The 27,999-nt window shown below is 46.5% G+C and overlaps 2 protein-coding genes across 6 annotated transcripts in view; one reads left to right on the top strand and one right to left on the bottom strand.

Annotated features, from left to right (window-relative positions):
* Positions 1 to 6,719, top strand: part of LOC100875938 (uncharacterized) — a 182,824-nt gene extending 176,105 nt beyond the window's left edge. The window contains exon 5 of the mRNA XM_076531996.1: positions 1,171 to 6,719. Coding sequence (XP_076388111.1) covers positions 1,171 to 4,668 — 3,498 coding nt within the window. The 3' untranslated portion in view covers positions 4,669 to 6,719. The remainder of the gene's footprint in view (positions 1 to 1,170) is intronic.
* On the bottom strand, positions 798 to 26,087 carry LOC100876165 (cilia- and flagella-associated protein 43). 5 transcript variants are annotated; one of them, XM_076532135.1, is made up of 11 exons: positions 25,162 to 26,087; positions 24,414 to 25,053; positions 23,458 to 24,253; positions 23,090 to 23,373; positions 22,494 to 22,919; positions 21,569 to 22,433; positions 18,265 to 21,497; positions 17,888 to 17,964; positions 17,695 to 17,787; positions 17,461 to 17,623; positions 798 to 12,130 (listed from the first exon to the last, which is right to left on the bottom strand). In XM_076532135.1, the coding sequence occupies exons 1-7, from the start codon at positions 25,872 to 25,874 to the stop codon at positions 20,947 to 20,949; spliced, it is 4,275 nt and encodes a 1,424-aa protein (XP_076388250.1). In that variant the 5' UTR covers positions 25,875 to 26,087; the 3' UTR covers positions 798 to 12,130; positions 17,461 to 17,623; positions 17,695 to 17,787; positions 17,888 to 17,964; positions 18,265 to 20,946. The 5 variants fall into 5 exon arrangements, with proteins under 5 accessions (XP_076388250.1, XP_076388251.1, XP_076388248.1 ...); XM_076532136.1 differs by having other exon boundaries at positions 798 to 12,113; XM_076532133.1 differs by having other exon boundaries at positions 798 to 1,692.
* Positions 26,088 to 27,999: the final 1,912 nt, after the last annotated feature.

Below are 27,999 nucleotides of genomic sequence, written 5' to 3'. Positions count from 1 at the left end.
GTGACATTTTATAAATCGATTTTTACTATTTTTAGAAATATACCGCTATTATAAATTTTCGAATCGGAAAATTTGATTGTCCATCTCCGTTACACGTACGCAGTTTACAATTCCAGTAAACTAATGAACGCTCGCTTGTCAAGCACGTAAAAATACGTGCCCGACAAAGAAATTGTACGTTTATACGGATTACTAACGACCCCGATTACCTTGTCTATAATTCCACGTTCATTTTTAGTCCCGATCGATTAAGCAGCGTTCACTCGTTCGAAGCAGACGACGGATCAGAAGGATATTCTCGAGACGTCTCGTTTTGACGAGACAACTCAGCTAGAACTAATTGCTACTGCTGTTAAAGAGAATAAATTAGTTTCGTTATTCATTGATCCGCTCTTATTAATCGTTTCATACAATGTGTAAGATAGTTACGTAAGCGGCCTTCCACCGTAGACAAATAAAGGAAGTATTTTTTATCCGGATACGGAATTATCATATGCTACTCGTCACGCCAGATTGCTCCTTTTCGAAGTAGTTAAGAGAGACTCGAAGAAGCACATCGATATCGCAAATAATTGACTTTTTCGACGTCGGATTTTATCTACCGATTTCGTTTGAAAATCACTCGAATTTTAATAGTAAAGAGATAACGAACTACTGAAAATGCGATGAAAAATGATCGATTCGAACGGTGCATACAAATCTATATGTATGTAGAATAATTGTATAGCGACATAATCGAAGGTCGTGAAATATAGTTGGCGACCTAATAGTAAAGAAAATCTAACAAATTACGGTAATCCAGTGATCGGTACGAAGGAAATTTATTAAATAAGCCTGAAATGTTAATTTACGTAACGCTCCATTGACGAATGACCGTGACACATAACGTTTTTGCTTGGATCACGCTTTTTCTTCTGTTCGTGTTCGGCTCGATACGATTAGATCTTGCATTCTGAACGGTTCGAAACAAGCAACGGAATAATCGTTCGCGTCGTGTAATTGTTATAATTATCTAGTCGAAATATTATTATTTTGTCGTTGGGACGCGGTATGAAATGATTTCCTGGATTTCTAAAGGTATTCCTAATCGATCGATCCTAATCGATCCTTAAACGACAGCAGAAAAAAACGAAGGATAACACTGACGGTATTGTCTGTATCTGTTGGCAGGATTCGCAGAACGGCCCGGTGCTGGACCGATGGAGCATCTGCTCTCCTGAAGAGGAGCCGCTGGTGTTGCAGCAGTTCCTCAGATTCGCCGAGACGCGTCCGTTCGTGCAGCAGTTGCTGCTGGCCGCCGGAACGCCGGGGACGGATGCTATGTCACCAAGCAGACGACCTTCGCCGCCGACGATGCCACTAGCACATCTACCACCACCGTTACATCTTCTCCATTGCGGCCTCCCGCCACCAGGCTCGAGGTTACCGCATCCTTTGCCACCGCCACCGCCTCCAGCCGTCTCGCATCCGTCGATGTCGCCGACCGCCCAGAAACATTATTCCTCCGCGTCCGGTGGCAATTCGGGGGTGACGAGCACCGCGAACTCGCCGCCCAGAAGCCTCGACTCCCATCTGACGGTGTCGCCGTTGAACAGATTGCAGAGCATGCAGCCGTTCGACTTCCGGAAGCTGGGCACCATAGGTCTACCCGCGTTCCCGCCGCTACCGCCGCCGCCGCCCACGGAACAGCTACTGCAAAACAGAAAGTCCATGAGGAACCCGCAAAGTCCGCACAGTCCGCCTCACCACTCGAGCAGCAACCAGCTGCAGAGGCCCCATATGCCACCGGTGGCACCGGTCTCCTCGTCCGCGCTCAACTTCGGACACCCGCTGTCCGTCGCGGTGTCCTCCGGTGCGCTTCCGCCCAGCTTTCCCGCTCATTTCCCACCGCCGCCTATGGGCAAATCGTCCGGAGCCGTGGCCGGTATCACGGTACCGAGCGACGTGCACAGCGGAGGCGAAAAAAGCAGCGAATTTGGCTCGGAGGAGGACGAGGAGGACGACGAGAATTCGGACAGCGCTCTGAACCTTAGCAGGCGCGACTCGAAGCACGCGAACGAGCAACGACACCATCCGCCGCTACCTCTACAGGCTGCCCCCCTAGGCAGGCCACCGGGTATACCCGGAAGAAAGCCTCATTCCCCTGGTAAACGGCCCGGAAGCCAATGGGGCGCGTCCGCCAACATACCCCCTAATCTCGGGACACCGTTCATCAATCCTACCACCGGCAAGAAGAGGGTGCAGTGCAACGTGTGCTTCAAGACGTTCTGCGACAAGGGTGCTTTGAAGATCCATTTCAGTGCGGTACATCTACGCGAGATGCACCAATGCACCGTGAAAGGTTGCAGCATGATGTTCAGTTCGAGACGGTCGCGCAACAGACATAGCGCCAATCCCAACCCCAAACTCCACTCTCCGCACCTGCGACGAAAGATCTCCCCTCACGACGGCCGCTCGTCCATGGCGCACGCGTTGGTTCTGCCCCCTCAGGTTGGCCTGCCTGTCCCGGCTACGGGGCTGAATCACATTCCGTTCGGGTCATTCCCGCTGTTGACACCACCACCGGATCTTCGATCGCCGGCGTCTCTGTGCGGTCTCGATTTCAAGCACCTGGACCTGTCGTCCGCTCAAAACCAGGCCAGGCCAGGTTACGAGGAGACGCTGCAGCAGAGAACGAGCGTGAACGCGAGCATCTCGACGACGGCGCTGACTACCGCCACAGCGGCGATCAACAGCGTCGTGGAAACGTCCAACACCGCTGTACCGACCAGAGGTTCTTTCTCTGGAAGCAGCGCGGTCGATACAGTTTCTCCGTCTACGCAGGCGTCCACCGCGGCGGCCGAAGGCGAGGAAGAGGACGACGACGACGACGGCGGCATCGTGGTCGTCGTGGAGGACGACACCAGCAACTTGCCTTCCAGGCTGCCGTTGCGTTCCGGGGAAGAGGACGACGATCAGCCGGCCGATTTTAGTCTGGCGAAACGGCCGAAACTGTACTTTGGCGACAACGTCGACGAAGACCTCGTCAGCAATCCGGACAGCAACGAGGACAACGACTCGGTGGGCACGGTGGATCAGCAGAGTTGCTCGGTCAGCCAACACTCCCTGAACTCGACGTCGATACACAGCAGAGGCGTCCGAAAGAGAAAGTCTCAGCATCCGACTCGGTGCGCCGTGCTGACGGAGGTCCATTCTTCGTCCACCGACGGGGATTCGTCCAACGACGAGGAGAGAATTCAGCGACGATACCTGTCCGAAAGCGCGGGTATCGCGTCGATGAACGATTTTCAGAATCAACCGGAAGACATGTCGATGTCCAGACTAGAGGCGGAGGGAAGGAAAACCTCGCCGAGTTCTCCGAAAACGCTTAGCTTCAACGATCAGGAATCCGATTCCCGTTCGCCGGAAGCGTGCAACAGAGAGGGGACAGCGGTTCACCGCGACACGGTCACCTCCCGGGACAACGCGGAGGATCTCGCTCAGGACCAACCGCGAGATCTCAGTTCGAGGGCGAGTAGTTCGAAGTCGCCGAAAAGACAGATCAGTCCAGAACCAAAGACGTCTCGCGACCCGACGGAAGTTCGGCCCGTCGATATCGCTGCCTCGGCGACAGCGAACGTTCGCAAAGACTCGAGCTGCCTGGAGCAGACCGATCGGGTAAGACGCGAGTCCGACGACGGGACGAAGGAGGACGAATCGATCGGAACGTCGACGAGAAAAGAGAGCGAGACGAAAGCGGAGGAGAAAGCGAAAGAGGAGGAGAACCAGGAGGAGGAGGACGACGCGGAGGATGAGCCGATGGAAGAGGTCGAGGAGGATGATGATGATGAGGAGGTGAACGACGCGCTGCGCAATCAAGAAGGTGAGCGTCCTGATGATTCCTCCCGTGCCCCGAGCTCGGTCGACAGCCGTCCAACGACAGCCGACGACCTCTCCCACGACTCCTCGACCAACACTTTGCGTCAACTCCAGTCCTTGTCGCAGGGTCGCGCGATGCAGTACGCCGGGATGCAGCAGGCGGCTTCGAGGTCTGGCCGCGGCTCTACCAGCCCATTCAGCCTCACGACGCACCAGGAGACCACCATGGACAATTCCTCACGTGGCTCTCGTTCATCCAGCGCCTCAACCTCCACAGCGGACACGGATACGGACAATAGCTTGATCGAGAACGGTGGCTTCGTCAGCACCCAGGAGGTTCCCTTGGACCGGGAGAATCCTCGTCGTTGCACCGCGTGCGGCAAGGTGTTTCAAAATCACTTCGGAGTCAAGACGCACTACCAGAACGTCCATCTGAAGCTGATGCACCGATGCAGCGTGGACGGGTGTAACGCCGCGTTCCCCTCGAAGCGCTCTCGCGACAGACACTCGGCCAACTTGAACCTTCACCGGAAGTTGTTGTCCACGTCTTCGAGTCCGCCTCTCTCGTCCAGTCCGCCGCCGAGTTTGTCGCCTAGGGTCGAGGATTCTCAGATGAATCCGTTGTTGCACAACGTGTTCTTGCACAACCCTCATCTTCTACCGCCGCACTTGGGAGCCACGTTTTCGGGTCTGTCGTCGTTCGCTTCAGATTCCCGGACGCGATGGCGTCTTCGACTATCCGGTTCTATCGACGAATGGCTCGATTTCTCGATCTTCCTTTACGGCCGCGACTATTATCCTCGACTGTGAATGCCAAAATTCCGATTCGACGATTCGACCGATCGCCAATGATCTCGATTAGACGGAGTCGGTGAGAGACCGAGGATGCTCGCCGCCCTGGCCGAACGCCGCGCCGGCTCCGTCCGTTCAACGTAAACGTGCAATATCGAACGGGACACCTCCTGCCGATCGAGTTCGCTCGCTTTCGACGTGACTACCCAACGTGTGTAGAATCAGATTCCTCGCGTACTCTTTTCCGGTTCCCGAGTTTATTTTTTTAAAACGCAAGGTGCTCGAATCTAGTCAATTCGGAAACCTCCGGCCGAGTGGCTGGAGTCTGAAAATTCGTACACTTCACACGCACTACATGGTCCCCCGATTCCGACAGTGTTCCTTCGTTCAAGTCGATCGTCGACCGGGACAAGAGTACGTAACTCGCCTAGATCCTCGAAGACGTCGTCGAATTCGGGTGTCAGAATGTTTGCGCTCGTCCAGTTTCGCGGAGGTTCCCGTTCCCGGTCCGCGTTCCACGGAATACCGTGAATAAAAACTGGTCGATCGAAGAGCAATACGTATGCCCGCCTTCCTATCCGCGGTAGGAGGACAGCGGAGAGAGGAGGAGTTCGGTGAAAGAACTAGCGTCGACTGGAAAGATCGAACCTGCTCTTTCGATCTTCCGGCTGATTTTATCATCGTTGTGATAACGTAACGTTTAGTGAATACGCCACTATTTAATCAGTAATCAATTACTACCGCTGTATATATTAAACATAGTACCTTTCGATGTATCGCGCAATTAATCAAGATAAGCTATCGGAACTCGGTGCGAACGAAGATGATAGTTTTGTAAAGGTGAACCGATCTTTGGACCGGGGGGCTGAAGGTCTCGAGTAGGCAGCTAAACGGAAGCGCGATCTTTCGAATGCAAGGGCGCGTTCACTGCCAGATAAAGTCAACTTTCACTCTCGTTCTTTAATTTCGAGTTCGCTGTTCTGATTTTCTGTTAGGCGCGTGCCAACGGGATCGTCGTCGACAGTGAACGCGTCGAAACGACGATAAGAGGAAAAGACGAGGAGCCGAGCGATGATCGCGACGCGCGAGCAGCGAGCACCGATCGACCGCGAAATCGAAGCGACGGACGTCGTCTCGCGCTAGATAAAATGAGAATAGATAGATTTTATTTATTGTTTCCTAGGAATCCTACACGATACACACCAGCGGCCAGTAGCGGGCACTGCCGCGGACATTTTTCTTCTCGTTCGGTCGCGTGCATAGATGGCTTCCCTCCGTTCAACGAAACCGTCGCAGATTTCAGCTATCTAAAATGTGTATTATCGCGGTTGGATCTGAATCTTTCCGAAGTTTACGCGGTTAGGTCTGTAAGAGTTAACACGATCAGCGACAATTTCGTATCAGAGTAATTTCATACTTGAACATTTTTCGTTCATAATTAAATTTAATTCACAATTATATTTAGAAACATGGATCGTTCGCGGCCGTACCCACTAGATCTTCGCGCGGTCGCGATCCGCTTGCCAGCGAGTTAAGCCATCTATGCGCGTCGTTGTACAGTCGAACGATCTCGTTCGATCAGCGACCGTTCGCGTTTCATTCGTTCGTTCGGTTGTATATACATTGTATACGTTATTTTCGTAGTTTGTACGCGATCATACCGCGTGGCACGGCCAGGATTTTAAATCGAGAACGAAACGGAAGAGAACGAAAGAAATTAGGAGGGTAAAAGCTTTTTTCTATGCCCCTGAGCCTACGCGTTTTACACGTTTCGCCTGAAATTTCGTAAGGCAATTCGCGAACACACGACGAACTCACTATTAACTACACTCCCCTAAGGGCGAAACAGATTTACAATTGTAATTATGTATAAACGGAATGCTATGATGTATGATATTATTAGATCGATTATAAAGAACACTCATCATTATGAAAATAAAATACCTATCGAAATCAATCGAGCCTGTTATACGCCCCCTCGCACCTGTTCTGAACAGCATTGTGGAGTACATGGGTCTGCGGGAATCGTTCGTCGTTGTACAAATAAATATCTATACGAATTGATTGAACCTGGACGTTGCATTTATTTATGGGCATTCTTCCATGGGGCATTACGCTTCGACTAACAATTTTATTTTATTCAGGGGAATATTTATTCGAAGTAAGTATTTCGAAAAAAATTGATTAAAAACCACGTCGATCATGATATCAGCCTTTCCAAAATTATGCATACCACTCGTGTGGTAAGTACGAGTGCGAATATTAGTCGTGAATCGAAGAAAAAGATTTATCGATCGTGCACCTTCTTTCCCAAAATTCCTCCTCGATTGGAATACTCGGCCGAATAACTAGGTTTCCCGCAAATGTAGCAATCTCGGAGAAAAATGAAACACCGACCCCGCCTATAACCTCGAACGTTCGACCTCGTTTTCTGCGAAAGAAATCCTCTGGAAACGAGGGAGGCCGAATCGCGGCGCGCCTCGTTTATCGGGGATCTCGCGGGCGTGCACGCGCACGCCTACCAATCCTCGTGCCACCAGGCGAAGCACGACCAACGACGAAGCACGGTACCAGTTACAAGAAGAAGGCTTTCCTCGAGGTTGGCTGAATTTCGCGACGGCTGAACTTCCCGGCGAACAAAAACGAAAAGGTCGGCTGACACTGGACCACGGTAATTACGATTGTACCGGTATGGTTCAGAGCGACGCTTAATTATAACGCGTGCATGTATGCACGTAAGTGAACCGGGTTCTCGTTTCAACGTGTACGAGAGATGGGTCCCCATCACGGAACACACGACCGACCTTTAATCGGCCAGACAGATTAGATTAGCACCTTCGATTTCTTGGATCGCTAACGTACGACCTGGCCGCTTAATAACGGGTGCACGCGAAATAGAGTCTCGAGAGGACTCGAGCTGGATGAGTCACGATTAGAAGCGGTGCGGCAATTGCTGCGTGGAAAAAGGAACGCTAAGAAGAAGGATAGAACGTTTCGCACGGAACCTGTTGGTAGACGGTAAAAAGAACTTATGGATCTTTATTATCGATATCCTTTGGGTTTTAACGAATTTTCGCGAGTCGACGAGTCGCGCGACGAAACAGGGTCTCATGTTTTTAAAAATGAGTTCATTGAAAATTCATGAACTAAATCGTCGTGCATAGTGATTTTACGAAAAAATCAAAATAAAAAGAGAAAATTCGCATCGAAGCAATTGCCACACGCACAGCGAACTGTATCGAAATCGAGTATGGGGGTGGGAAGACGTCGGGGGTGAGCAGGGGCTTGATGGGCGAGCCAACTTTAACCGAAGACCGCCTTCTTCCATTTTCTTCTTTCCTTTTCTCTCGATCTCCGTCCTTCGTTCCCTTCCGATCCAGCAACTTCTCCAACCCCCGTTCTCCTACGCTACACCTGTCGTGCGCGTTCTCCGAGCAACCGGAGAGGAGGTGGTAATAAAGGTCTACTCGTTCGAGTACGCGTACTCGAAACCACGCCAAATCCATTTATCTCGTTTCTTCATGCTGATTCTCTCTTCTCGCGATATCAGGTTAGACTCGTACAGGTTCTACGTAGCTTCGAGCTTACCAATGGCCGCTATCACGAATTTAACCCTTTCGTTGCGCTCGTCAGTTCCGAAAACTTTTACATACTATGCATTGTATTATCCGATTCGATGCATCGTATTTAATTTATAACGAGAAACCTTTTTGTTAGGTAGGTATCTCTGTTTCTAATTACGTTTTTCACTGTCTTAAATAAATGGAATACGTAAGTAGGTAGCAAGTTTACGAAGGAGGATGAAAAGGCGAAACAGTAATTTAAGACACGACGTATTTACAACTTGAACTTGAGCGATTCGTTTGACATATTTTGACTCGATTACATCATAGGTGCTCGTATCGGAGTCAACATTAAGCCCGTCTTATTTGCAGTTCTCGAGAGCAGTATACTCATCGTTATTCGTGTTTAATGGCACGCGCAGAGAACGCTTACGATCAAGAAATTTCTCGCTTGAAAGGTTAACGCGTAACACTTTTTACGAGCCCGCTTAGTGTTCGGCTAATTAAAACTACGGTTGTTCTGCAAACTGCTTTATCGTTTCCTACAACTTCGTCGATACCAACGATTAGAAACGAACGCTAGGTATTTTGCGATTTATTTTTCTTGCGTCTCGAATTTTTCAATGGTCTATTCGAGCACGCGCAATACGTAGAAAGATAGATCGAGTCTAATAATTTCGAATTTAATCCGAAGATTATTTAATTATCGATATGGAAGACGCTTCGATAAACGATATTGTTCCGGCACGTAACGAAACGAAAGAGTCGTCGTGGTTGTAGAGAGCCAAAAGAGCCAAAAGAGCACGTATTTATCCCCCTTGTAGCCTTCTTTGATGGCCCAAAATCAAATTACGGTAATCTCGATTTCGATGATCGATACAGTGATTGTTTGCTAATGACTGTTAGCAGGTGCAGCGTTCAAAGAAGGGGATCTGGTTTCTGGCGAAATAACACGGCACCGTGACGATATCTTTTTGTTCAATTATATAAATGCCGCGTAAATTCGTGTTCTTCTTCATTGATTCTAACTCGATATCGAGCCCAACCCTCTTGGTTGTTTTTCGTTACGTAAATCTCTCAAGGTCCCGGACAAAGAATGCTGCGGTCGACGAACTTTGCTCGAATAAATCGCGTGTCTTCAACCGATTTGGTCGTAAAAAGCGAGCGAAAATCGCGTCACAGGAATCGATAATCAACGGAGGACTTGTCACGTTCGAGCAGCGACAATCGGTCCTTCCAGATGGCTGTGGTGGCCGATCGCGTGCACTGTCGTTCCGGCCGCTGCAGGGTCGCACCGGAAAAGCTCTGCGGTTCAACTCGATTCTTCGTTTAACGCTTTTACAATTTCGTTTCAAGGAAGCAGTGCTGTACAAAGTATATTGTTTAATAGAAATATCACGAACGACCATCGTCGATGCTTGGATATCGCGTATACGCGCAATACGTAGCAAGGGGACTTTAATGTTCAGTTTAAGCGAACAAAATTGCTCGCCTGTCACTTATAAACAAATACCTTTATTTCATCGAGCCCCGTTCTTTCCTGATGTACGCATCTTCGCCGGTTGCCTCGATGCTTAAAATCGGTCACGTGCACCGAATTTTAATAAGCAACGGTGCAAGTCCCGAGGCTCGTCGACGAATAAATTGATTTTCAAGTGAGTTCTCTCGTCAAAGTGTCCGCTTCAATCATCATCGCTAATGAAGTTTCTACACACCATCGTTCATACCCCGACATTAAGTGCCTACCATACAATTTTGCCATTGAAATTCGCAACATTTGGTTAAATGTTCCCCTGGGCTTATTTTTCATGGCCGAGCGACGTTACAATTTCCTGGAATCGAGTACGAATTATGTCAATTGCTACCTACTGTCCTTCCAGTTAATTGCATTTTAAATTCTTTGTGATTTTGGGATTCAAGGTGAACGCACCTTCTCTTATTAAGCCTGCAATTACAAGTCGGTGGCATACAAATTTCAGAGTACAATTATCCAACAATTATCATAATAATTTGTCCAAGTATCGCGTTCGTTAGAGTTAATTATTATAGCGGTACAACGTCGGTAATACCGAAACTTTCAACGATCTTGAAACAAAAGGAAAAGGAAGCTCGTAACTTCGGGCCCGATACGGTACGATTTGGAACGAAATGATCCATAGCTGGGCATACAAATCGATTCAGCGATTAAGAACAAATAGAGCGTTAATCAGAAGCGGTGGCACGATCGACACGGGATCCGAACGAGATAGATCCGAACGAACGATAAGGTCAAACTGCTTTCCGAGCGTGGATCCTCTCGCGTAATGCACAGTCCGCCAGCCAGAGACCGGATGGGACGCGACATGTGCACGACGCCGAAATTACCGTAGCGATTTTTATCGTGGCCAAGATACGAGGGTCCGATATTCACGGTTCGACATGGAAGCTCGCCTGCGGCGTCTGATTAAACGACCGACTGGCCACGCTTCTAACATGTATTTAGAGCGCGCTTATACGCCTCGGACTCGGACCAAACCCACGGTACCTGCTCGTACCAAGTCGATTAGTTCGACGTGCCTCGTATCGTGTTCTTCGATTAAGGCGCACCACTCGTCGATACGCTACACGACGCTCGGATAACTTTCCTCGACGTCCGTCCAATCATCGATGACCTTTTGGATCTCTTCTATCTTTTCTTTTGCTCAAGGTCACGCTCCAACTTTTCACCACGTTTCTTTAAAAAACTAATCGTTTGGTAAAGAAGGAAATAACTGTAGTCTAGATCGCCAAGCGTTACGTTAGTTCCGCTACTTTTCTTACAAAATAGCAATTACGTATTTCCTATTACAGTTCGTTCGAAATCCACTTCTACGACATATGTAGATCTACGGTTCGCAGATGCCTTTTGACATCGTCCTTGGTCGATGGTGAACAGTAGTCTGTTAGTCGTGGCAACAAGCGACAAGTTATGGCGATAGTGTTCCCATAAACTGAAATACTTGGTATAACTTTGTCGTTATCGCGCATCGATCCAGTAGGGTTATAATTGGAGGATAATTTTCGTAAAAAACCGTGTACCTTCGAAACTACTTGGCAATTTATTATACCCCTCGAATGGAACGGTGTCCCGTGTCTTTTTTACGCTGGAAATTTATAACGACGAAGAGCTTGAAATTGCACACTCATTAATCGTGATATATAATTGAACCGACGGGTTTTAACTGGCTCCCTTCGTACTTTTTATCGCGAACAAAACCTACGACGAATTAAAGAAGCATCGACACACTTTGCGTTCTAGCAAACGTTAGTGTGCGTTATAAATTATAAGTTATAAGTTACGGTTCATTCGCGATTCGCGATTCTGAAATAGTGAAAAACACGGATATTCGTATAACGTGTACGATATAATATACACGCTTCGAATCGATTCTTAAATAATTCGAGCAAAAGTTAAAAGAGGCGTTCGTAGTTAGTACTCGGCATTAATTCAAAGTGGAACCGTATTGCGCTTTGATTACAACCTCCGCGTAAAAATGCCAGCACTTTGCGCCGGTGTGGCACGGCGTCTGTGTCCGATTAGCGAATACAATGCTTCTCGCGTACTTAATCCGACCCCGATAAGATCGACCCTTTTCGCGGGAAGGACTCCGCCGCAATTTCACCGTCACACCGGTGCACCGCGGTTGATGCATTAGCGCGATTATGGAGGTCCAATTTGTTGCCGTTGCGGATAGGCGGTTCGTTATCGACGACAACGATCGTTCGAGCTTTGTACCCTTTTGCACGAAAGCGGCACAGGTTACGCCACTGGACGTTATGATTACCCGGTGCTCGAACACGACCTGTCGCTCTACGTGATCCCTCGGATTTCATCCTTGTCGGCACGGACCACCTTTGAATCGTTGCGTAGCCTGCAACTCGCTGCAACAAACGTTTCCCTGTAACGACAGGTGGAGTATATTTTTTTTTTTTTTTGTATTACCGAACGCTTTGATATAGCCAATTTTTCAAAATAAATCCGGCGCTTTAACGATGCACCGAAAGGAAGAGTACAGGTAAAAGTAATTTCGATTCCGATCGCGTCTTGTCTCCTATCGTTGCGGTATTATTCGGCAAAATTTCGTGGCTCAATTACGTCTGTACTCTTTTTTTCCACCGCTGAAACGAACCCTTAAATCGTGTTTTCTTCTCTCGCGTGCAATGCCGGGTCAAAATTAGAAAAGTGCCGGTATAAAACCGAGGGAACAAGTTAGTTGCAACCTATGGCCGAACAGCTGCCACGCTGGACTATCGCCGGTAGAAAGACAGCGAGATCGGTGGAAGACAGAGAGGGAAAGAAAGAAGAGGAGAGTGTAGGAAAGAGGAGAGAGTTCGAAGACAACGACCCGCCACTCAGAGCCTCGTAAAAAGGACGGAATGTCACTGAATGACGGACCGTGGGTCCATCGAGACCGGTAAGTAATTCTTCGGCAATTACATAATTACTCGTGGTTAGCGGTTTGCGCGTTAACCAAGCCGGTGGTGCTTGGTCGCGCTGACCAAGAGCAGTCGTTACGATATTTACTACTATATAATGGCTGCCCCTGGCGACGAAGAAACGGGCCGCTCGCCGGCGAACACGGTTCGAGCTTCGAGGCGTCCTCGAGCGAGCTTATTCCAGGCGAACCGAGGTCGTCGTTGGAGATTCATGGTTTAGTTTTCTTAATCTTTCGATGCTTTTTCGCTGTCTTCCGAGACTTAATGGAAGTGTCGTGTTACCAATTCGTTATTTCCATCGAAATTCGCTCGAATATTTTTCGAGTGAAATTTTAAAAGAAAAACCGATCTGAACGTCATCGGGAATTTTCGAAGAAAAATTGAACGAAATATCGAAACGGTGAAATGGTAATTTTCTAAAAGAACGGAAACGATAGTAGCGAAATAGTGAAACGGTAGTGTAGCGTTACCGCGTTAAAGTTAGCGAGATTTTTTCGAGATTCCTGAAAGTGGTTTCATTCTATTTTCTCAGCAATCTGGCCGCTCATGAGGCAAGATTAATGCGCATTATCGCTCGCGGTTGATAGTGAAAGGTTCTAGATTTCGCTTGGCTAACTCGGTGGACGTTTCTCAGCGAAGGACGAGCGGGTTACAGGGAATTGATGTAGCGTTACCAACACCTCGACGGGTGTAATGGATGTAGTGTTGCTGGTGGCGAACGATAAGCCGCGAGAATGGATGCACTTTTCACGCATGTAGCTTTCGCTCACGGCGATGCACTTCTCGGCCGTTGCAGGTGGTTTCCTTGTAATCGTGCTCACTTCTCTTGTGACAGAAAGGTGTAGCTCCGCATCGTTGTAAACCTAATGAAACGGAGATTTCACTAGCTACTTGATAAAACACCGCTCCACCCTTTCTATTATCACGCCGGTTGACGAGTATTAATCGTCATCGTTTAGTACCTATATCATTACGCTATTCGAATAAACGGACTTCTCTGATCTTTTCGACGTATTAGAGAGGAATATAATCGTCGACCATACCGGCATCGACGAGTCGTCGAATGATACGGCCGAACGAATACGGCAACGAATCAACAAGTAAGGAGTCAAGGGACAGCGGATAGCTGCGTATCGTCGCTGTTTCGAGAGGGTAGGCGCGTAATTTCAGTAATTCCGTGCTTTGGCTCCCCTCGCGAGGTCCGTTCGAATGCTACAATTCGCGGGGCCGCGCGATCCGCTCGCTCGGCTCGCAACAGGCGTCCCGGTAAGCACGCGAGAGCCGCGATTAGTAATTTGAATCGTTACGGCCGTCATTCCCACCGTTCTCGAGGCCGTTCGAGCTGTGTGTACCACGAGAAATTCCAAAATAAGAGAACGAACGCATTATAGTCGGACCCTCTTTTACCCTGGCCAGATCCGTGGAATCTTTCTAACGATGACTTTTGTACACCGGACAGCAGGTAAATACGAACATGGTTACGAAAGAGGATAGAGAAGGATGGAACGCGCGTTGGCCAAAAACACGCGTGACCTGTATTTAAGGTGGTTTTCGCTCGCTCTCCTTCTCTCCTCTCCTACCTTGACCAAGCTTTCGCTTCTCCTCTTTCTTTTGTCTTTTTTTCTTCTTATTTGCAAATCGTTCCTTCTTTAGTTCTCTTTTGGTTTCGGCTATTCCTTGCTTTCCTCGCTCTGATTACCCTCGCTTGCACGCGAACGTGAGAACCTGGATCCTCGCGTTGCTCATGCAAACGCGGATTCATCATAGATCGACGGCTCTTCTTCTATGCTCTAGACTCTCCGCTCTAGGTCGTATCACGCGGTGTATCAAAGAGTAATCGTGTCAAAGTTATCCTCCGGATCGCGATGAAATTAGAAAATTGTCAAATAGAGGTTGAAAATTCTCGGTTGGAGTAGAGGTTGATATTCGAAGAATAACCCTTTTGTCGAAACGTTCAAATATTCTCCTCCTTTTTCCGATCAGCATCGAGAAGATAAGTTGTTCGCAAAGGCATTCGTACGTATGCCTCGAGAGACTTGAAACTTCTCGACGTTCGTTTCCTCCCCGTCTCGTCCCGATCGTCTCGTTTCCTCGCGAAATCTCGACCGCCATTAATTCAGTGTTCGGCTGACAGGTCACTCGAGTAGAACAGCCCATTACAGATATTACGGGGCCAGCGTAAGGCCCTGTTCCTATCAAATAATTATTATTGTTGTTTGCTTTGCGCGAAGCTTCCTCTTCGCGGTCTACCTTCACCCCTTTCGCAACGTCTCTCGCGAGATGGGTCGACCAAGTGACCGGCAATTTCTTTCTAAATTTATTACCGATGACCGATATACCGTTCGCTGGTATCCGAATCGGGATCAGAAACGAAGCTCGTAGCTGGACAAAGACGATCCCTTCGATTCCTGAGGCTAGGGGTTGGTACGAGACCGTGCAAGGGGTCAGAATCTCGAGGTTACGGTAATAAATATCGGGGAAGCTGATCGTTCGGCTCGATGCGTTCTTCTCGCGATCCGTTTCGGGGGATGCTGGCAAATTCGAGAGGAATTCATTGGGTGTCGCTGTTGGCGCTGCGCTGCTGGAACGAACGGGAGAATCAAGGGAGGGCTTGCTGTTGAGTAACCGCCGATAGTTCAATGATTAACAACTCGAGACGATCGGTCTGACGATCGTAATTGAGACAGATCTTTTATTTTTTTTTTTCAGTTTTGCTCTCGAAGCGTACCTAGATACTTTTAAGTCGCCAGGAGATTCCAGTTGAAAAGGAAATAGGTATACGAAGAAATCGGCCGAAGATGAAGGAGTTGAACGTCGAAATATTTTCATGCAGCGTGTAACACGCAGGTCATAGATGCCATTCGAGCTGCAACATTATAAGAAGCTTACGGCATTCTCATGCAACTCATTAACGCGCACTTTTCGTTTGCGACTCGCGTGCGTTTTCAATCGCACGCAATGAGTCCCCCTTATTTTCCATTTCTAACCTGACCGATCCTTCTCAAGCATATTCCACAGGCATCTTGATCGCCTGCCAGTTAGCCATTTATTTACTGTAATTTGCAACAAGTGATTCGTTCCTGGACAGTTTAAATACATAGAAGTCACGAATGATCTTGCGACGTTAAAATCTGCGGATCGATGGATAATCTGAATCATTATGCAGTTTTTATCGTTGCTCTTATTGTACTTGCAAGAAGCGCTTCAGAAAAGACTTTCTTTTCTTTTTATTATTATCACCGAAAATAGTTACTACAAATTTCAACTATAGAGAATTGGTAGTAATTTTGAACGTTAACGTTCAACGTCTTTAATTTCGGAGGAGTAGTACTCTTCCAACGGGAACGCTAATGTTTAATGGGACAGCCCACAAATGAGACGCGTGAAATACCGTGAAAAAGGTAAGAAAAGTGGGTCGAACACGAGCCATCTGGCGCTAAGTTTTTTGCGACGAGAAATACCGTTGAATGATGGGAGCAAACCAGTATCCATTAATTAAAAATTTGTCCATGGAATACGTAATAGTATCCATTGGAAACCAACGCCCATCTTCATGGGATTTGACACTTCATCATTCGTCGAGCATGCACGACCCTGTCATTAAAATGAGATTAGTCTAGCGATCACGAATGGTGTCTTCGTTTCAAACGAACGTTTCGAAACAGTAAATTGTATAACTACTTTTCCCCTTAACTGGTTAATACATAGTTTGACACTGTCGTTTATTGTTAGACATTATGTAATTTCGTTCGTTGCTAAATTTTTGTCGAAATGATTCGAAAAACGTTATAACGAGAATTTGATTATTGTAAAAACGACGTTGAAAGAATAATTTCTCCCTGCTAAATCAAGAGAGCGTAGATCAAGTACGTAGAACTTCGAGAGTAATTGTAAGTATTTACTTGGTTCAGATATTGAAGAATATCACTTCTTCCTATGAAAATGGGATACACGAATAATGAAATTCATTTATTTTATTGAAATACATTGAAGAAAGGAATGTTAACGATTAATAGGCTAAAGTAAAAGAAGCGAAATCATCGAATGACCGAAAAGGTTGAAACTAGAAAAGCTTTGAATATATGCGAAGACTGTAAAGGTGGAAATTATTTGGTAAAACGAACCGGATGGTAGTTTCTACGGTGGCATAGGCGATATTACACGGCTGTAGAATCGGAAGATCGCCTGGTACAGGTTCGGGGCCGGTTATCGGAAAAGCTGGCACTCCAATCAATGCAAATCAAATCGAGAGCCGTGAATACGAAGCGTATAGTCAAATCAACCGAATAAAAGCTTCATGAATGTAAAAGACTGGTGAATGCGAACCAATCTGGTAATGCGTCTTCTCCCTCCGCACCCGCGGTCGGTTGCGCTGCCGCCCTCTTAACCGGGGGTGAGAAAAAACACCCCCGTTGGAATATTGCGTTATGCTGACCACTACGAGCGTTCGACGACTCGTTAAAAAAACACGCGCACAAGCATACGTATTGCGCCTCTTTCTAGCGTTTTTGTGGTTTTCCTAGTGATAAAGGGATCGTCAAGTACTAGAGGGGTGAGATAAACTGTGATTTCCAGAATTTTTAGAGTGGCCGCGAGTTAATTGTTCTAAAACGGGGTTAAACGGAAAGGATTCTTTCTTTCTCGTTATATAATTCTCTAATCTTTCATTAAAAATATCTTAACTTGTAATTTTATTCATTCTCCAAACACGATGCTTGGTGATTTTACATGCATAACAAATCTTTTGATAAACTTCGACTTTTATATTCTTACGAATTTTTTATGCACACACCTTAAGTTTCCCACGTTGCGATTTTGTTAAGAGTTCGATTAATTTGATGGGTTTTCGAAAATTTTCCGTGGTTTACGACCTTCCGGAGTTAAGTCGTGCAAATCCGATGCATCGTGGACGGATTTTCCGGTTGGTTTGGCAGACTCAACCTGTTCGTAATATTCTGCAAAAAACAGAGCAGATTTAATCAAACTATTAGTTGGAATGTTAATTATTATTATAACAAATTTTTACCGTTTTCTGGTCGATACTTCAACGCTTCCCGTCGAAACGGATTACCTCGATTCGCATCGTGGATACTGTAATTTCTGGATTGGATATATATTCCTGCGAAAGGTTATTTTAATCGTTTGAAACTCAACAATTTCAGTGGGTTGGATTAAACGTAGATTTGTATCTATTTTTTGTTAAATATAAATTAATCTACCATCGAAACGTCGGCGCCAGAAATGTCGCAACATCGAAGGTTTAATAACGCACAAATTACGCCAACAATCTGAGTAACTAGAATTTTTAATAATAAACCGATTAATCTTTCTCTCGAAAAGTAATTTGGCTATGAAGTGAAACTCTGTTTGATTTGAAGTTTGCTATTTTAAGTCGTTTCAAGTTTGTATACAAGCTACATTTTCATTTCTATCAGGGATTTGAAACTGTTCGTTTAAAAAATATTTTTAAAAAATGTTGATGACAATTCATAAAAGAAAAGGCACTAAATAACTCTGCTCTGAAATATCTTTTCGAGATTGATGACACGGCGAGCTTTAAAAGTTGGGAAAATCGGCGATAAAGAAAAGAACGCACCGTCGGATGCTGCAGTTGTCTACTTTCTGTTTCCACTGGTTGGTCACCCGCTTCACCCGTTTCACCCGTATAAGGCAAGGTAAAGCAAGGCAAGGCAAGGCGATGGCAGCCGGTTGGCGCAATAAAAATTTGACACGATCGTCCCAGCATCGGTCGGCGAAGAAAAACGGTCGACACGGAGAGACAGGGAGGAAGAACGATCGACTTTACGACTGGTGGATACGCGAAGGGCGAAAAGGGACGACAGCGAAACTCGTTATTATCCGACCGTACTTCTTCGTGGCGTCCAAGAAGAAGACGGCCCTGTACCCTGCACCATGGATTGCGACGGCCGTCGGTGCACGCTCGCTCATCCACGGGCCACTTTCAGACCATAAAGAGACAATGGAGCGTTCTTCTGTTGCCTGGCCCGCTGCCAACCAGTAAACTCTCATTTTCGCGAGGAAGAGGATGCGTTTCCGTTCCTCCGAAGAGGAACGAAGAGGAACGAAGAGGAACGAAGAGAAAAAGATTCGAAGATGCACTTCGAGACTCTTGCTGGATACTTGTTCCACGATTGGGCAACCAACTCCTTGGTAGCTTCGATTTTGCACAAACGACCATGAATTCTCGGTATCGTGACCCGGTGCGTGAACCGTCGGTCAGCTGAAATGGCGCGAAATTCAACGCTTCGCGCGGTTGCGTGTCTAACGTCAGTCACTGTATCCGAATTCTACGGAACGAAGGCAAAAATTGAATGTTTCTTTAGTCGAAGTTGAGAGAAAGAAGACGAACGAATCTTCATACATGTATTTACGTGTATACCGCTCAGTATTCTCTAATTAACTTCCTTTTCTTAATCGTTTCTTTAGTATCCGATAAAATGATGTATAATCGGCAGAAATCGAGTACACTAGAAAAAAAAGATACCTTCGACGGAATAATCTCGGGTTCGAAGGGATGATTCGAAGGCTCGTTTCGAGGTTGGTTGAATATCGTAGGACGTTGCAACGTCGCGATCGTTCAGTCCAATCCGCCGAAAAGGAACAAGGGTGGCGTTCCATCCGGTCTCGTCGCATCGCGCCTCGTGGATCCGCGCATACGTAAGTGCGGATCTGCTTCGAGTACGTCGAAACGAAGAAACACGTCCAGCTTACCGAGGATTAATGTCACGCTTAGGCATCGTCCACTCGACGATGCCGAAGAACACGAGCGCTGATAATGCAACCATTGAAATGGTGCTTCTTCGGATCTTCGGCATGCCGTATTTATGCGTCTAATGTGTCGTGGATCATCGTCGTCAAAAAGTTTTCGAGTAAATGTCCAAGAATTATCGAACTGTTTAACGAACGATACGGCAACGTCTTTAAAACGCTTCTATCGTTGTTCTCTCGTAAGTACATCGAAACACGACGACGAACAACAGTAATCCTGGTAAGTGGCACTTTCGTAACATCGATTTCGTGTTTCTGCGTAACGATGACAGTATTATGTCGATGTCAGCGGTTAAACGATGATTAATCGACGTCTGGTCACAGATATCCCGGATTCCGTGGCCCGTCACGACTACCGCGGCAACAAAAAGAGGAAGCCGATGAATAACCTTTAGACCATCACAATATTTTGGGGGACAAAGGTAGCGTGGAGGCCGAACTATTCATTAATAAAAATCATACGATCGTTAGGGTGAAAATATTTACAGTATAGGTAATCGTGGCCTGAACGTGCCAGCATTTTCACCTGCTAAATACTTGGAAGATCGATACGACGATTCGTATTGAAATTATTCGAACGTCTGTTTTATCCCGTGAATTTTAAAACGAAAAAAATGTACCTTCCAAGACACGATATTCTCGTTGTATCGACTCCAACAGCATCTCGAGTTCTTTACATAAAAAATGAACCCGGCTCGGTATGACTTGGACCAATCGACTCGGAAGAATAGAAAAGAAACCGTCGTTTAATCGTCGCACCATGAGTTTGAGATTCCTTTTTCTTCACTTTTTCAAGGGTGGTGGAGAAACGAGTCTCAGCTGGGAATTTCTCAGATGAAATTGATTCGTACGCGATCGCTTCGCGACCGAACCTATGTTCCCTTCGACATCATTCATCCTCTAGCCGTGCCATACTATTAGTACAGTTATTTATGGTGAAAAAGAGCATAGATCGCGGTGCCTATTATGTATCGGGATCTTGGGTCCCCGTGTGATTTATGCTCCGCGGCAAATTGCCGCTTGTCCTTTTGTGAGAGCCAGCAAAGCGAGCCTGATTAAATCCTTTCGGTCTCCTGTAATTTCAGCCACGTTATATGCTGGTCCTTAACGCGGTCATTTCGAATCGAAGAACGTAAGTAGATATTTGGTAGAAGAATAAAATAGAATAAATAAAAATAATACTAATAGTAACGTTAATGCGGTAGACTCCACTTTTATCGCCATTGACGGAACTGTGGAAGCGGAAAATTATAGAGCGCGGTGAAACAAAGCTTGTCTATGTATAATAGAACGCGTTGCAATAAGAGGCGTGACGACGCTATTGTAGAACGTGACACTAAAAGTCTCGTATATATTATTTCCAGCATTACTCTTATTTCTATTAGCTACGATATCGAGCAGTTGGTAAAAGTATCTCTATTGAACGAAATAAAATAATTCGTTATATAATATGAACGAACAGGATCGGTCATCGGCAAGGAGAAAAATCCTAAGAAACGGGATCGCCCTTCGGGTCGGACTTGTCGTCCAGCATCTTGAAGCCGAAGATCGGATATCGTCGAAGTCTGAGCAGCTCGTGCTCGGTCTGCAGCTCCAACAGCTCCGCGTAATTATCCTGCAGCTTCTTGATCAGCGCGGCTCGCTTCATGATCATCCTGAGCTTCTCCTCCGCGTGTTCCTGCTGCCTCGCCTCGCCGATAAGATCGCGACGTTGCTCCATCTCGCACCTCGCCACGTTCATCTCCAAGATCTGTTGATCGAGCCGCTTGTTCTTGCTTCTGGTGCTCTCGATCTCCGTCTCGATCGACTGCAATCGATCCCTGTACTCATCGAGGATCTTCTCGAATCGCTGGTTCATCGCCGCGATGTGTTCGGTCAGCTGTTTCTGGCTCTTATCGTCCTTCGCACCTCTAGCTTTACGCTTCAGGTACAGCTGCATCTCTTTAGTCACCATTACCGATTCCGTGAATCGTAAATCCTCTCGTAGATCCATCAAGCGTTTACGTTGACAACCGTGTTCCCATTCTTTCATCAGGGTACCTAAGAAGAATAAAGTTATATAATATTACGGGATGACGAAAATGCTTTTGTCGCTGTTTTCGATACTATACCCCTCTGAAAATCCATCAGCCGGCATAAAGCTTTCAGCTTGCACGCGCCCGCGGCTCTGATCAGTTCGTTTACGGATTCGATCTCGTTCCGCGAAACGAGGATCGCGTTTTCGGTGTCCTCTAGATCTCCGGTGGTATCTATCTCCACCTGTCCCATCTTCAACACCAGCTGCACGTTCACGTCCAGCTCGGAGAGTGTTCGACGCCTCCTCGTTTCCTCGATATTCTTCTTCGTTTCCTCCGCTTCGAATCCGCATTTCTCGATCCTCTGTTCAAGTCCAAGGATCACGCTTTCCGTGTCCGCGATTTCGGCCTGTTTAGCTTTCACCTTAAATTCTGCGTCGATCTTCAGACGTCTTAGACGAATCAGATGATCCCAGTGCGCAGTGTCTACAGTTGGAGGCAGAGTGGTCGGTCGTACATCCAGATGATCCAAGTGCTTCAGGTAATCGTTGCACTCCGACGGTAAGTAGATCGGTCGCGATCTCTGCACCACGATTTGCCCAAGTTTCAGATATTCCGAAGAGCCCAAATTCTTCAGGTTTGTCTTTGGCCGACGATTGCATTGGCGCTCGAGTAGTTCCACGTTTAACTTGCTCAACAACGGGAACTCGGATTTAAATCTTCTGGACATCACTTTCTGCTTATGAAGCAGCGACTCGTATTTGGAGACCAGCTGCTCGTGGACGGTTTCGAAAAGGTGCAAATCGCCCCTCAGCATATTTTCGCATTCCTGTTTTTGCGTCACTCTTATTTTCATCTCGTCCTCTTCGTGCAACGACTTTGTCCGATTATAAATTTGCGTGCAACCACGTACATAACGGAAGTTCATCTGATTTATAGCTGCCTCGACGTTCATCTTCAGCTAAGGATTCGAAACGTTCGTTGATCTGGTACAACTAAAATTTTTAATCGTTTATAATACCTGGAACAACCGATTCAGTTTGTCGTTGAATTTATCGATTCCTTCTCGAAGAAGACCCATGACCTTGACGTACTCGGCCTCCAGCATCCTCTTGTAACGTTTCCGTTCTTCCTCCAAGAACTCCACGTCCTTCTCGTACTGTTTCACGGCTTGAATCTCTTCCGCGGTATAGTCATCCGGTTTCTTCTCCAACATGAAGGCAGGCTTAGGTACGTCTATCTTGATGATGTCCTCCCATCGAACCTCGAGCACACCGTCCATCATCGCCATTAGAGCGCGTTCGCGAAAGTCATCAGCTAACAACAACTGTCTGATTCGTTCTGCCTCGGCCGCCTGCTTGTCTAGGATTTCTTGCAGCGACGGGGAAATGTAAGGTTTCGCCTTCACTTCGTGATCGAGCACCTTGATAATACCTTCTGGCTTCTCCTACGCGCGCGAAAGAGGAAGTTCGGTCAAGTCGGATAGGAATTAACCGAAGAACGATGTAAACGGTTTCGTTTCGTTTTTCCGAAGCTTTTCGTGAGTGAAAATTCGAAATATTTATACTAGTGCACTATACATATACTAGTACATTATACGTATAATGGTATCGTTACCCGCCAGTGCCAGTCAGGATCGATAGGTACGCCTGGTACATTTTGCCCAAACATCACGTTTAGTTCCGAATCGATATAACGTATTCTTTCGATTCTGTCCCGTATCGTATTCATTTCCCTTTCTTTTCTCGCATACATCTCGTCGAACGCTTGATTGAAATATACCCGAAGTTTATCGCAATCGTGCTTCAAGAAACGATTATTTATCGAGACGTGGTTGTACCCGTAACACTCCATTTGCGAATAATAGGACAACGTCTCGATAAACAGATGCGTAGTTGTACCTTCGATAAAATACCTCAATTAAAAATGATAGAAAAAATAATGCGTTTCACGGGTTCGTACGTTTGACGTAACGTTTCGCTTACCTTCCATCGTTCTATCCTCTTTCGTGTCTTCTACGCTGACCTCTTCGTCTTCTTCGTCCTCGAAAAACATATCGATCCTTCGCGCCTCTTCTTCTTTCAACTTCATTCGTTTACTCAATTCTACTTCTAGTTCTTGCTCGTTGTACAATTTCCAAGGTCGAAAGGTTTCGGTTTCTACGATGGTTGACAAAATTTCCTTGCAAAAGGTGGCCCACTGCAGAAGATCCTTGGCGCGAGGCGGTTCAGCGATCGAGGGATAGTTGGTGACATGTTGGCTGCCGAAAATGGCGACCAACGATTTACCCAGAATCTTCTGAGGATTCCAAAAGGCCTCTCGAATCCAATTGGTCACTCTCTTCGTCTCGCTGGTATCGTGCTCCAACTTTAAACGAAGGTCCTCGCATTCGTCGCGACCAGCTTTCAGTTTTTGATCGCGACCCGCTTTGTCCAGATCGAACGAGGACACCGGAAGTCTTTCTATTTCCGGACACGTTTCGTTCTCGTCAAGTAGCTTCTTTACTTTGCCTTTCAACGATCTGAATTCTTGAAGAATGTCCGCTTTCTCGACCTCGCATTTTGCTGTCTCTTCGATAATTTGCATCCTTTCGCGCCACTCTGACCATGTTTCGTCATCCTGCTCAGGACCAGGAAACTCCACTTTCGGACGGGTCAAAAGACTGTAAGCTGTCGCGTCCAAACTGGCATAATCGGCGTTCATTTTTTTCCTGTATTTTTCGTAGAGGTTATAGTCCACCTTGTATACGAACGACTCATCACCGGAAGCGGCTTTACTCTTCTACGCTGAAGAGAAGATACCAGGAGGTTAATTACGGTGAAACGATGTTTGTATCGTACAAGAATCTTCGAAGATAAGAGACTAATAATTTGTATTTAATCGAGAACTAATTGAGAGTAATTGAGAGTAAAGAGACAAGGAGGATGAGAAGAAAGGGAACCTCTGTATCAACGGATATGTTTCTGGTAGCGATCAAGGAACCGTTGTATCCCAGAGACACTATCAAATCCCCGTTCCTATTCATCATCGCTTTCGCGGTACCAAAGTCAGCTCTGTGGTGGGTCATGATGCAAGCCTGCACCTGTCGAACCGTTTTGTCCCTGACAATGACCAATCCATCCAAGGCAGTGGTACTGATCCATGCTCGATCAACAAACAAATTGGCGAGTCTAACTTGATGTCCCGACGTAAGACCATCAGTCATAACTACGTCTTTGAAGTTTTGCACTTTTTGCACCCTCAATTGCCGAGTCGTGTAAGGAGATCCCACGAAATGCATAGGATTCCCAGGAACGTAACATAACGTACGATATACTCCAGGTAAATCGAGTACTTGAATCGCTTCGGTAATCAGATTCTGATTTTCTGCTACCTCGAACACCAACAGATGTTGTCCCACTTCGTACTGTGCCACGCCGACGAACAGCACCAACACCCTTAGCTTTCTGAGCGCTTCGTAGGCCAATAGATCGATGATCGGGCGATTCGCTCGAATCAGAGATTGCACCGTGTACACTTTGTCGCGATGTAAATTGATACAGAAGCAGTTGCCGCTTGCTTTTTCGGCCGTCACCAAATATCTGCCGAAATTTCGATTATTTAAGAACGCTGTACAGATTTTTGCAACTCTAACACCCCAGATTCGAAATCTTTCATCTTTTTTGGGGGTATTTCAAAATTCGTCTTACCTTCCGGAGTACGAAAACCTAATCAAATCCAAAGGTTTCCTCTGTAGTTTCAAACTAGCTACTATTCTTGGTGTAGTCGGCTGAACTAAACTAACAAAGATAAGTTCGCCCTGCGTGGTCCCTAAAACTATCATCGGATAATCCGGATGGGAGATTTGGCAGGCCATGTCGCCGTCGATATTTGGATCAAGCATCGACACTGTTGTCCCGCTGTAACACTCCAGAACACTCAACTCTTTCGAATTGTCCGTTACTACCATATGGTGACACCAAGGATACACAAAATCCACAAATCGATGGATTTCTCCATAGTCCAGGTACTGTGTGATCATAGGGTTCTCATATTCTTCGGAAAAATCAATTTTCATCAAATATCCTTCCAAGGTATGATAGAAGAATCGGTCTTTCTTGAACGGATGTATCGCAAGGATGTAAGGTTTGGTCACCGATTTCACGTACCACTGTCGTTGCCAGCTATCCTTTCTGGGGCTCTTGGTGAAAAAGCGAATTTGACAAAACGTCGTACGCAGTATGATGCCGTCTCGGAACCAGTAGACTATCGGTAGTTCTAAGTCCATACAAACGCCACATCTTTGAGATAGAACAATCCGGTAGACATTGCTACCGTCATAGTTGGCGAGAAAGATGTGGCCGTCGATGTCTGTAATAGCTAACAGGGGTTCGCTAGAAATTGGACACCAGTCTATCCACATAATTTTTTGTTGTTTGGGAAGCTTCACTTCGTGGTCTGAAATTTGACAACGTACAAATGAATATATCGAAATATGTGTGCTGCAGTTACTTTCCCCTATTGATTCCCTTACTCTAAAAGTGATACGTTTTACTCGAATAAAAATATTAAAATCAACAAAAATTAGCTCTAGCGTTTTGGAACGAAATATCTCGTTTACATCGGTTGAACTCAACTTTCAAAAAGTCTTCTTGCCTTTCAAGACAGCAACATTCCCCACGATATCCAGCCTCCAAGTAAACATCCGTCCACAAGTTCTACCCATCTGTCCAATCACGGTAGGACCAACTTGATTAATTCTGAGAACCTGTCCAACCTCGTCTCGTATGTAAGTGTTCACCGAAATGATCTTCTCTCCGGTTCTCCAATTCCATACGATCATAGCAAAATGAGGGTAAAACCCCAGAGAAATGATATGGTCCTGCGCTGTGAACGCAGTGGCCAAGTATCCGGACTGACATCCACCGATACATTCGGAAATCTTCGTCATCGATGGGTAGGCCATGATCAGGATCCTGGGCCCGAGGATCTTCTCGGCAAAAGCGAATACTGGAAATCTTACGTGAGCAGAGAGACATCGTGCTCCTTCCCCAGAATCGGTGCTCGCGCACCAACGAAAGCTTAGTTTCTTATCCCTGATATTAAAGAACACGATGTGAACGCCTGTACACCACGCTAGCACGTCCGTCGCGATCCAGACTATCTCTTCGAGTCTGCTACCACGAATCCAACTGGTATTCCACGTGTCGTGATTCCGTAACATTGGAAGATAGAGTTTGAAGGCGAGCAACGTCGGAAACGACAAATTTAAAGAGAACAGTCGACGAATTTGCGAGAGTCGTGTCAACGCTGATATATTCGATGCTGCATTCACACGAATGTCATAGTTGGCAAAATTATGTGTAACGAATGCAATGCCATTGCGATACTGTTAGGTTAAATTGTTCAAATGTAAAGTATATTCCAACTTTTGGCCGATGTATCGAAGAAATGGAATTCCGCGATTCGTCGGAATATCCGAACGCAATGTTAGTCGAGTCCACCGCTGGCAGTGAATGCAGGCACCAGGTCATCGAACAGAAGGAGCAAAGAGGGAGAAAGAGGTTGGCAGGCATCTACGGGCAGTATATCACGTGGCAAGGATAAGTTTTTGATCGGCCCTGGGTATACGGATGACTCCCTGCTGCTTGACCTCATCACGCCACGCTATGGGGGTCTTTATAAACCACCATCGACTGCGCGTATCCTAATCACCTTTTGTCTTAAGCCTGCCAAACTCTTCGTTCGAAGCCGGGTATGCTAACTTCTGACAGGGGATCCATGCCACCCGGTTGCTATTTCGTCACCGTTCCCCTTTTCATTCTAATCTACCCTTATTTTCGAGTCGTCCGACAATCTCCGCGCAGCAACGTGTCACATTTTAGACATCTCCTTTCGAACTTTTCGCAATAAATTCACCGTCTAGCATTTGTCCTATGCTACATTAAAATTTATATTCAAATAGCCTCTTACGCGATTGTTGATAGTTAGAAAAAAGTGTAGTTTGTTAAATTTCGAAGGATAATATTTGAAGTAAATGGAAGTGATTACTAGCCCATCACTACCTGCGGAGTAAAATTGCTCGGAAACTCGCAGAAGGAGAATCGAACGTCCATCACTACTGACCGCCAGTCAAACTTGGTTGCCCTTCGAGCCGCTTCGCCGCATCCATCGTGACGACGATGCGTGGTCCACGTTGCCCGAACCTGTGGCCTCGCCATTAAATTGACGCCCGCTGAGACTCGTATTTGCATAACCCGACGCCATACGACCGATCCTATCGACGTCCTGGTTACCTTCGCCTCGCGAATCGCGCGACCCGTGTGGGAACCACCCTTCGTCCTCGTGCAAGCGACCAACCTCAATGGCGGTTCCAGTCATTTGCAAACTTACTTTGCTCGTCAGAAAAATGCGAGTCTCGAATTTTTGGTTGCGTCGAAACTTAGGGACGTTGAATTTTTTGAACTTTGGAAAAGAACGCGTTATTACCGAGAATGGATCGCGAGAAGTAATCGTTTTAAAAATCTGTCAGCCCTGCTCTGGATTAT

The sequence above is a fragment of the Megachile rotundata genome, chromosome 5 (genome assembly GCF_050947335.1).
Source record: "Megachile rotundata isolate GNS110a chromosome 5, iyMegRotu1, whole genome shotgun sequence".
Lineage (NCBI taxonomy): Eukaryota > Metazoa > Arthropoda > Insecta > Hymenoptera > Megachilidae > Megachile > Megachile rotundata.
The sequence above is the reverse complement of the archived record's forward strand: the minus strand, read 5'-3'. Positions and strand labels throughout refer to the sequence as shown.

Excerpts from the sequence above, each read along its gene's own strand:
- LOC100876165 (XM_076532135.1), bottom strand. The coding sequence starts at position 25,874 with ATGTGGATAGACTGGTGTCCAATTTCTAGCGAACCCCTGTTAGCTATT. Across the intron at positions 25,054-25,161 it reads AGGTTTTCGTACTCCGGAAG|ATATTTGGTGACGGCCGAAA; the intron begins GTAAGACGAATT and ends AAATTTCGGCAG. Across the intron at positions 22,920-23,089 it reads ATCCTGACTGGCACTGGCGG|GAGAAGCCAGAAGGTATTAT; the intron begins GTAACGATACCA and ends TCGCGCGCGTAG.